Below are 11,549 nucleotides of genomic sequence, written 5' to 3' on the forward strand. Positions count from 1 at the left end.
CCTGGCAGCAGATGCGCAGTCCCATTACCACAACACGACAGGCTGCTTGACATTAGCTAAAAATTCAACAACACGTATTAGTATAGAATAAACTACATTTTGTCGCTATCATGAAAGATGTTACTGGGTACCTCAAGCAGCAGCAGAGTAACAGCCCCACGCCGGAGCTGGCGTCGGAATGGCACGCGCTGGAGGATTTGTACAACAAAAGGTACAAAAGTCGTAAGAAGTGGCAGCTAGCCGCTAGCTTAGCTTACATTAGCTAGCCCATTCATTGGGAATGCAAGCTGAGTCATGCACGGAGCTGAGGTTAGCTGTTGTAGCATAGCTTTAGCTCACGTTGGCAGTAAGCTTAAGCTTTAAATTCGGAGCGAAATGATATTGTTTTCTAAACACTAATTGAGTTTTAGGTTTGAGCCCAGCACTAATATTTAGGGCAGCGGAAGTCTATTTGTTGTGCTGTCACAGGTTTTTGTAGCTGTTGCTGTGCATCCTTGCTAACAGTGTCAATTAACCGTAAAACAAGAAAACAACCTGTAACTGTTCAAACAGTCTATTAATCTTTTAATCAGTTTGACAAGCAATAATCGCGAAACAAACATCTAATTTCTCGCCTCCATGATATCAGGATTTGTTTTTCCTTATTATGTGTCAGTTGACTCTATATGCATTTGGTATTTTGACAGTGTTCAAACAAAACAAATAATTAAAGACGGCCCTTTTAGCTATGCAGTGGCCAATTTTTCAGTTTTTAACCCTTATAAACGGATAATGGTTTGTAATTGAAGTTCACAGGCTAACTGAAAGTTCTGATATGTAATATTATAAAGGGGGAGACAAACTAAAAAGAAACCTTAAGGGAATCTGGTGGATCTGTTATGGGGATGCTTTGCTGACATAGTTTGGCTCTCCTGCTCCCTTAAAAGGAAGGGCCACTGCAGTTCAATTCTAAGTTGTTCATCGTGATTTCAGCAGCAGGGAGGGACTCACTGAAAAGTGTGGTGCAGAAGGGGGGGGTGACAAGACTAAAATAATGAGAACTCTGGCCTCTGACACTGTGGCATAGACTGTAGTGTTAAACCATCACCGTTAAAACACCAGTAGTCAAGTGCATCGAAGTAACACGTGGTGACCCTCGTTGGCTTTTCCTTTAATTTGGCACAAATATGCATATCTTCCCATTTGATGACTGTTCTCAGAAATGATAATTATTTTCTGTTCCTGTCTGGCTATCAAGACCCCACACCTTTGGAGCGGAAGTCGCAAGTTTGATTCCAGTAAGGGTCTTGGCTAGGCCCCCCATGCCAAACACCAAGCCCTGGAAAGGCACAGCTATGTCTGCAGCTCAGACACGACACATTTCACTGCATGTTGTACTCTGTATGATTGTGTATGTGACCAATAAAGCTCGTTTCCAAAAGATTCTGTGTAAATTCAGGTAGTGCTCAGTCTCTTTGGCCCTGTTGGTCTATAGAAGTCCATAGAATGAGTACTACTCTATGGGGGTGTCGTGTGTAGATGGGATTTTTGGTGAATAAAGCCTCTCAGCTCTTCATTGCACTCTTCTCATATTTTGATGTAGTTTTTGGCTGATATCATGAATTAAAATGAACTGACAGTTGTGACGGATTTGGCTAACCGTTTTCTTTGTTCTGCCCTTAGATTGTGGCATCAATTGACTCTGAAGCTGATGGTCTTTGTCAGAGATCCCTGCTTCAAAACAGGCGATGGTATCATACAGGTAACTGCATCTCAGCCACTCTTTGTAACGCTTTACACAACATACAAGAGTAAGGATGATTGTCAGATATTGAGAACAAAGTAATTTGTTTGCCAGGTGGTGTTTATGTATTTTTTACACTATTGGAGAGGTGGAGGGGTTAGCTAAAACCTCTTTTGGCTGTGTGGTAAACAGCAGTATATGAGTTCCAGCTGATGGCATCACAGGCCTGTGTGCCTCATTGGACCAGATCTTGGGTTTTTTTTCCACTAATCCAGGTTGTTTTAGCTGCACCAGACTGTGGTGATATATCATGTGTTTGCACTGCAGCTTCACAGCACTGGATAGTCCCACTGAGACACACTGCTGTGGTTCAGTAGCAGGGCCAGCGCTGGCCACCCAATGCCAGTCTGTTCCTCTGCCCTTCTTTTCAAAACTGTGCTGTAGACTAGAGAATAGTCTGTTTTTAACGCCCCATGTTCACATCAGAACATATATTATTTACAGTACTTGTTTGTACTTTCACTTCAAACTTGTTTTACTTTTAGAGATCATTTTTAGCTATAACACATCTGAATTACTGCTAATACAAGCTGACCTCTGTCAGTTTGAACTGCTTCACCCTGAAAACGTTGCAGCGTTGAACATGAGTGGGTTCTCATCTTTACATACTTTACCTGTTTGCTCATTCACAGCTTCTTATTTTTATTATTGGACTCTAGCTTTGCATGACTCATAGTTCATTTACACGGACTCTTGATTTAAGCCACTCTCTATTTAAGCCAATCTTTTTCTTATTGGCTGCCCCCAGCAGACAGAAGGTTTGAGCAGCAGGTGGGTGGGGCTTCTGTGCTTACAGCCAGAACTGCATTGCTGCAATGACAGGGGTTCCTTACACATACTGTGAAACATTATCATGTTTATTTATAGTGCTTAATATGAGCATCCACCTTTGATACAGGGTGTAGAAAATAAGGAGAAGCAGATCAGGCCTTCTTTAAGCACATACATGCATAGATTTGACCAGCATGCAAATGGAAAATACATTTCATAGCAAAGTATCTGTACAGTTCTGCTGAAAATGACAAGTGATGCCACTAAATTATTCAGACGTCTACATGGTCTCTTGTCGTTGTCATAATTAGTTTATCTTGAATATTTAAGTTTATGCAGCAGCAGTTTGTCGTACATGTAGACTTACTGCATACTAGTATATATTAAAACATATCATACCAAAGAGGCCCTTGGTACAGATATTCACTAATGTCATAGCTACATTTCTAAGGTAATGAATAACACTGTCCACTAAATATTCTCTCTTTTCCTTTTTTTTCCTTCCAGCTTTATGAAAATTTCATCAGTGACTTTGAACACAGGTGAGTTGTTCGCCCGCTTGTCCTAAACAGAGCAAATACAAGTATTTACTCTTTTTTACCTGTTAATTTACTATTTTTGTTCCTTTATCAGAATCAATCCATTGTCGCTGGTGGAGATTTTACTGTTCGTTGCCAGACAGATGTCAGGTACGGAGAAATGGGAATATTTTCTTTCTGTTTGAATTCATTTTTTGGCATTAAAATCCAACGTTGTTTGTGTCTAGATCAAAAAGATGCCATCGTTTTTCTTGAAAAGACCAGGGAAAAGGTAAGATGACCAGACACCAGCATGACAGGTTGTTTTGAAGGTAGATTCTGTAAAGTGCACTTTTGACCAAACGTCTGCGCGTCTCCACCTGGTTCAGGTGAAAAGCAGCGAGGAAGCAGTGATTCTCTGCAAGACCGCCATCGGCAATCTTAGACTTGAGATCAACGACGTTCCTGCCACAAAGGTAAAACTCTGAGCTCAAGTCTGCCGACACCTCGCTCAGATATAGCATGCGACAGAGCGTTTCCAACTGCCTGTAACGTTCACGTGTTGTTTCTGCCTGTTAGCGTGAGAGAAACCAGCAGCTGTTAAACCCACAAGTGCAGTCTGAATGGCACTTGGGTGTAGATATCCTTGAAATAACTCGTAGGTGTTAAGTCATCGTTTTCTTGCTGCCACACTCATGCACACCTGACATTTTCCCTTCCTCCAATCTTTGCGCTCATCGTACAAAAATGTGACATCTCCACCTCCTTCCTCACAGACGTCACCGTTCACAAACTCCAAAATTAGGATGAGAGCACAGCCTTACACCCAAGCGCTTGGAGAAGAGGGAATCAGTGAAATCTGTATTTCAAAGACAGTCAGTTGAGATAAGATTGATAAGGTTATGTATTCCAATTGAGTTAGCTTAAATGCTCAAGTTAGAGCTGTATGGGCTGCAACGACCTTCTTTTTTGTGATATTCACTGAAGTCAGAACACGTTGGGTGGTGGTCTCTCACTGATGGACAAAAAGAAGCTGGAAGCTTCCACAATGCTGCAGCTGTTTTCTGACTGTGGCTGTGAGAGAAACAACAGGACACAAATGAAAATGTTAAAAAGAAGTAGGATGTGTATAAAATCCAGCTTCACTTTGCAGCCATAGGAGTTGCTGCCTCCGTGGCCATTAAGAAGAACACAGGTGTGGGGCACTTTCACATCACCTTCCATCGTTTTTTTATGCAGTCTGTGGTAAAGCGGGGTGTTAACCTGATCCAAGTCTGTAAATAAAGTGTGTGTGGACAGGAGAAACCCCCCGAGGTGTAACAGCTTCAGGTTGGGTTTAAAAGCAGTGATCCATCCACTTATCGCCTTCCCTTTTTTTTTCCACTTGTAGAAAGAAATTGAAGAAATTGAGGAAACGTTGAATAACTTGCCTGGAGTGACGTCAGTCCACGGCCGCTTTTATGACCTCTCCAGTAAATACTATCGCCTCGTTGGAGACCACGCTGCCTACTATAAGGACGCCTTGCGCTACCTGGGCTGTGTGGACATCAGATGCTTTCCAGGTAAACAACAGCATGAATTAAGCTGCGTGTCAGTCAGAACACAGCAGATCACTCGTATTCAGTTCATTTTGTAATTGTTGTTCACAGAGACGGAGAGGCAGGAGAGGGCGTTCACGCTCGGCCTGGCTGGACTCTTAGGAGAGGGAGTTTACAACTTTGGAGAGCTGGTGGGATTTGAACTCTGTTAGCCACATGTTGTGTAGCTCGACCTGCGTGTGCTGATTACTCGTGTGGCTTCTCTGTGCAGCTGATGCATCCTGTGCTGGAGTCCCTGAGGAACACAGACAAGCAGTGGCTCATTGACACACTATATGCATTCAATGCAGGCAATGTGGAGAAATTTCAGAGCTTAAAGTCTGCCTGGGGCCAACAGGTGGGGACTCATTTTAATACCTGAGATGTGTGTAATGATGATTTGTCATCTATAACAGCTGAATTTATTCTGACACACGAACTGGAGTTTCTGCAGGTGCAGGAAATAATCAATAACCCCGTTTAAAAGTCACAAATAAGTAACTGTAACCTCAGGCGAACATGAATAAGACCTTTGTAAATAAAGTTTGAATTTTTCAGGTTTAGGTGCTGAGTTTTCCTCTCCCAGTCTTAACTGCGTTTTGTTGAAAAATCTTTAATCCAGAGATGATCTGGCTTCACGTGTATGTTTGGGACAACTCACTGTTTTCTCTGTTGATTACAGCCCGACCTCGCGTCACAAGAAGGTAAACTGATGCAGAAGATTCAGCTGCTCTGCGTCATGGAGGTGAGATTGCCAGTTACGTTGTAAACACTGATGTGTAATGACGTCAGTTTGTCCACAATAAACTGAACATCTTCTCGTTCCCTTCCAGATGACGTTCACTCGTCCTGCGAATCACAGACAGCTGACCTTCACTGAAATCGCTCAGAGTGCCAAAATCCCCGTTAATGAGGTCAGTGCAGTCAGAACATGTGTTTAATCAGGGTGTAACTGTGTGATAATGAAATTAATGCTCACCTTTGATAACTCGAGATAATGTTGTTTGTCCTAATACTGGTCACATACAGCTGATCCTCGTGTAGGCTGATGGTTGTATGGGTCTGTTTGTAGGTTGAGCTGCTTGTGATGAAGGCTCTGTCTGTGGGCCTGATCAAAGGGAACATTGACGAGGTGGACCAGAAGGTGCAGATGACCTGGGTGCAGCCCAGAGTGCTTGACCTGCAGCAGGTTGGTCACAGTGATGCCAGCTTTCACTGTTTACAGCTTCATTGGTGGGCTGATGTTATCTGTTTGGTACTCATGTGGGTATGAGCATTTATAACAGCTGATAGGTAAAAAGGTCAAAAATAAAGAAGACAGACAAGAAACACCCTTCAACCATATTATGAGTGTCGATGTTACAAAGCTTAGCCACCAGAGGGCAATCTGCGACTTCCCCGACAAGCTGATCCAAGCAGAATATAAAGAAGCAGATAAAATAACTGCACATGAATGTCATGTTTGTCTGAAAGAAAAATATCAGCCCTGATTTTTCAGTCTCTAAATATCAGTATGGCAGTTAAAAATCAGTATCAGTTGGGCACTCATTTTTAATTCTTCTTTAAAAATAGAAATATCAAACACTCTAAGCATGTAACAAATATGTACAGCAGCTCACCCAGTAATGGGAAGAGGACCTGAAATGCCCGTTAAGTCTACAGTAGTTATGATTACTGTGCCCGTTGGTCTGACTCTCTCCTGTTGGTCGCTGTTTCAGATCAAAGGGATGAAGGAGCGTCTGGACTTCTGGTGCGGCGACGTGAAGAACATGGCCATGCTGGTGGAGCAGCAGGCCCACGACATCCTCACCTGAGCGAGACTGACCCCGAGTGCTCAGAGGGAAGCTTCACACATCTGTTTAATTTTGTTACGGTCACCATTTATTAACAGTCTGTAAATTACACTGTAGTATTTTACACAAAAATACGTTTGGTTGGAACACCATATGTACTGGAGCAAAAACTTCCAATAAAGTCTTTATAAAAATCAGATCCATCTTTCTAATGATCTCTATCCATGTATAGAAAGTTGAAACATCAGTAACATTAGCTGAACCCCTTATATGCGGTTTTTGCCAAACCTGCAGTACTCTTTCAAATTCTTCATCACATTCACGGGGGATCAAAATCCAAAGAATTTGATTTATAATCATTTCTTTAAAAATATAGGGGTGTGTGTGTGTGTGTGTGATAGAGTTGTAGTCAAGACCGCCTAAACCAAGATGATACCAAGACCAGAGGATATCGAGACCGAGACAAAAAAGTCTTTAAACTGCAGCCAGATGCTGCTTCGTTTGCGGGTTTCAGGCATATTTATGTGTTTTTGCGATGCACTCGCACAGCCCTCCTCACCGCTGTCTACTGTCTCACTCACTCACTGAGAGGACAGACACATGTGCCACTTGACTGTCGTGTCTCTCACCCTCTCTGTTTTTCACATAATGATATTATCCTATATCCTCGCATGTGATTGGCCACAATATGGAGGGATTGGAGCATAGCTGAGCCACTGTGTGAGAGCTGAGCAGCCAAAGGAAATTAAGTGAGGAGCCGGCTCTCGCTCAATGGGAGTCGACTCTGATTCCCTACAAAGCACTCTGTAAGCACGGCTCTTAGAGCTGATGCTTTTGAAACGTTACGTTGTGTGTCATGGATACTGTTGGCTCCAAATCTCCTGACCACTATGTCGATCTGAGACAGCGAGACCGAGACAGCGAGACCAAGACAAGACCGAGGGATCCGGGACCAGGACAAGACCAAGACCACATAAAAGTGGTCTTGAGACATGATGATGACTGACGACAAAGCCAGCAGGCGATGATTATTCGTATCTTGAACTAACCATTTCACTTCGTGTTGATCACGTTGCATGAAAATTGGCAGCAGTTCACCAAGTGCACTACAGAGGGCACTCGAGATGGTCTCATATAAACCTGCTTCAGGATGGAAAGCTCACATTTTATTGTCATTTTTCAAATACAGCATCAATAATTTGTGTGAACTGAAATAAACTTTTCAAGCGGGGATGTTTGGTCTTTCGTACACAGGTTGTATTTTTATTTATTTTCCAAAAAATAACAAAATGTAACAATAAAAGGAAAAAACTGTGAAATTGAATATACCAACTTCTACCGTGATTTACAATCACTGCATTACTGTGACGACAACAAAGCCTTAAAAACCTCATTATTCTGATCACGCACTCTGATTCTTCTCCTCTTCATTATCTTGAATTTGTTTTCTCAAGATTAGAACAATCCCATAATTATTACAGCAGTAATTGTATGACAAGGTCTTATTTTGTTTTTGGGAATGTAATGTGCGGCGGCATCAGTATAAACCAGCCACTGAACACATGGAGCTGATGATCCAATAGATAGAGGATACTTGTTCAATTATTACGTTTTCAGAAAGTCAAACGAAAACTGGCAGCGTGACAGAGGCATAAGAAGAAAAGCCAACGCACCCAGAAAGTATCCACGATGCTCACGTGTTCCACATCCCTACAGCCTTCTTCCAAATTATTAAATCCATTTTTCGCCTCACAGTTCACACACGATGCCCCGTAATGATGAAGCAAAAGGTTTGCTTGAAATTCTTGCACATTTGATTCAAAATAAAAACACCACTCTGAACATTTCTGCAGTATTGAAGGTCCCAATGACCTTTAGTGTTCTTTTCTTCAATGTTGTATTTTCATATTTTTTGTAATAAATTTGCAAGAATTTCAAGCGAACCTTTTGAATTTAATAATTTTAGAGTAAGGCTGTATGACAACAGGTGGAACGAGTCTAGTGCTGTGAATTCTTTCTGGATTTCATCTGGTGTACAACATTTAGTCCAGTAGTTCCCCAGAAACAGCATCTCAGTCTGGACCAAAGCAGACCAACCAGTTTGCTGTTAGCACAGTTAAATTTGACTACACCTGCCGAGGTGCATAAAGTTGCCGTTGAGGAGCACTGCTCGCTTTTACGCCCTTTAGGTTACAACTGTTTGAGCTCATTAAGAAATTTAAAATAAAACCCGTGTTTCTTACAGCTCTGGTGCCAGTCGGCTCCTTATGTTGTGGCTTTTGAGCCAGGCCGTAACAGGAGACATATGTAAGGTTTAAAAGCATAGTGCAAATTCCTAAGATAAAAAAACTTAAAAGTAACTGAAGCTATCATCAGGATGTGAAGAAATAACTACTACAACTTGATCTCTGAGTCCTCTCTGTATTGTGTTCAAGGGAAATCAACTGAAGCTGAACTAGAACTGGTCCTAAGTTTTGTGCAGTACCACACGATGACCGTTATTCTAAACCTGATTTACCCACACAAGCCATTAAGAACATATTTACACTGGCAGCCGGGTAAAAGATAAAGCCTCTTGAGAAAATAAGCATCAGTGGATCAGCTGTGGAGTTGGAAAGCGCTGCCACTCTCAATCCTGCTCTTTGGTACGATTAAAAAGAAATATTGAAAATTAAACAGCTGCACACATCTGTAAACAACCCGACATGCACAGTGGTAAAAACACTGCGTCCTCACGCTGAAAGCTTTAGTTCAACTCTGCTGTGTAATAAAAAAAAAAACAAGTCATGTTATGAATTTATTTTAACTAGGCAGTCAAAAAGTAATCCATTACCTGGCACCAGGTACGAAGGAAAGGATACTAAGTACCAAGTAATTTGAAAATGCATTACTTTTTTTGAGTAATGACCCAAATTACTCTAATTACAAGCCTAGCTGATAACCGCATGCAGAACTGCTAACGTTAGCTGCTAATTTTGGCTACGTAGCATTGACCTTAATGTTTATGTGATACTGCTAATAATAACATTAAGAGAGCATATGCAGGTACAGGTCTCTCTCTGTGGAGTGGCAGTTTCAGGACCTGCTGAAGGTTTTCCAGCAGGTTCCTCCAACAGCAAATCTGAACGCTAACGTCACCTTATGTACATTTTTTTAATTTGGGAACTAACTGGTGGGAACGGTTATTACACATTGAAAGCATCGTGTGCTTTAATTTCTGCCTGGTAGGTCGACTTATTTCCATTTGGTTTGGTTTTCTGTTTCTCTGCGTTCCATTACCAATGATTTGGTCATGGTACCAGTCAATGACTGCGTTAACAGGAAAGAATATGCGAATCATTTCACAATGATAGTATTACATGTAAAAACATACTATTGTAGAAAAATATAACTTGACTGAAAATACATCAACAGAGACATTAATAAATTATCTGGATACTCTGGAAAATATGCAAATATCTACATATATATCTAAATGTTTTGTCATATCTCTTCATGGGACAACATTGAAGATATGACACTTTGATACAATCTAAAGTAGTCGGTGTGCAGCTTGTATAACAGTGTAGATTTACATACTTTTGCGACTTCGGGAAAAAACACCGTAAAACAAAAAACTGTACTTAAGCTGTGAGAAATCGCCTCTGTCCGCCGATCAACGTACCCTGACCCTAATCCTAACCCTAACCCTAACCTTTTAATAAACGGTAAGCAGAATTGATATTGTCCTTGCAACATTGGAATTTCATAAATGCAAGAATGGCTTGGCGCGCAAAAGAATAACGTCACGACATTCTGATTGGTCACTTGCAATGTTGATCCTGGAACAACATTTTCATGATCATCTGGGAACAACACCAACACGAGGATATCAGATCATCCGTAGATTTACTGTCACCTCTAAATAACTCGACATACAGCCATTAACATCTAAACTGCTGGCAACAAAAGTGAGTACAGCCCTAAGTGAAAATGTCCAAATTGTGCCCAATTAGCCATTTCCCTCACTGGTGTCATGTGACTCGTTAGTGTTACAAGGTCTCAGGTGCAAATGGGGAACAGGTGTGCTAGATTTGGTGTTATTGCTCTCACTCTCTCATACTGGTCAGTGGAAGTCTAACATGGCACATTATGGCAAAGAACTCTCTGAGGATCTGAAAAACAGACTGTTACTCTACATAAAGATGGTCGAGCCTATAAGAATGATGCCAACACCCTGAAACTGAGCTGCAGCACGGTGGTCAAGCCCATACAGCAGTTTAACAGGACAGGTTGCTCTCAGAACAGACCTCGCCATGGTCGACCAAAGAAGTTGAGTGCACATGTTCAGCGTCATATCCAGAGGTTATCTTTTGAAAACAGATGTATGAGTGCTGCCAGCATTGCTGCAGAGGTTGGAGGTGTGGAGGGTCAGCCTGTCAGTGACCATACACCACACACTGCATCACATGGCTGTCGTACCAGCAGGAAGCCTAGTCTAAAGATAATCCACAAGAAAAGCCCGGAAACAGCAAGTGTGTCTTGCCTACAGTCAAGCATGGTGGGGGGATGTCATTGTTTGGGGCTGCATGAGTGCTGCTGGCACTGGGGAGCTACAGTTAACTGAGCACGGATACAATGACTAGCTTACATTGTATCACAGTGTTCTATCTTCAATGTTGTCCCATGAAAAAATATAGCAAAATATTTAAAACGTGAGGGCTGTACTCACTTTCGTGAGATACTGTATGCTAAATTGTCCGTAAAGTCTCTCCACTAACATGCTTTGTACCTTGGAACTTGTACATTTGCAGACACTAACCATTTCTTCTACACCTGTGGTTAAGACTGTATAAGAAGCAAGAAATAAACAAACCCCTTAACAGATAAGACCACATCAGAATCAGACCGTAACACTGAATACCTGCTTGTATCTAGTATTGCTCTCTTTCCTTTTTTCTTTCAGAAAACCATCTACCACGATGCTTTCAAGCTATATTTCTGCCTCATTTAGGTCATTTGGACCTTAAGTTGGGTCCATATTCCTTTGTGTATTCTCTTTGTTAATGGGCCGAAAAGAGCATCATGGAGGTCTGGCATGTATCAGGATGCTTCAATGAGCAATTTT

General features: G+C 41.7%; 1 protein-coding gene across 1 annotated transcript; it reads left to right on the top strand.

Moving 5' to 3' along the window:
- Nucleotides 1-7: 7 nt before the first annotated feature.
- On the top strand, nt 8-6,639 carry psmd13 (proteasome 26S subunit, non-ATPase 13). The gene is made up of 13 exons (XM_063469722.1): nt 8-211; nt 1,663-1,741; nt 3,062-3,096; nt 3,188-3,243; nt 3,321-3,364; nt 3,462-3,548; nt 4,463-4,634; nt 4,722-4,801; nt 4,882-5,007; nt 5,332-5,394; nt 5,483-5,563; nt 5,722-5,838; nt 6,368-6,639. Exons 1-13 carry the CDS (start codon nt 111-113, stop codon nt 6,461-6,463), a joined length of 1,137 nt encoding a protein of 378 aa, XP_063325792.1. The 5' UTR covers nt 8-110; the 3' UTR covers nt 6,464-6,639.
- Nucleotides 6,640-11,549: the final 4,910 nt, after the last annotated feature.

The sequence above is a fragment of the Pelmatolapia mariae genome, linkage group LG1, assembly GCF_036321145.2.
Source record: "Pelmatolapia mariae isolate MD_Pm_ZW linkage group LG1, Pm_UMD_F_2, whole genome shotgun sequence".
In the NCBI taxonomy this organism is placed as follows: domain Eukaryota; kingdom Metazoa; phylum Chordata; class Actinopteri; order Cichliformes; family Cichlidae; genus Pelmatolapia; species Pelmatolapia mariae.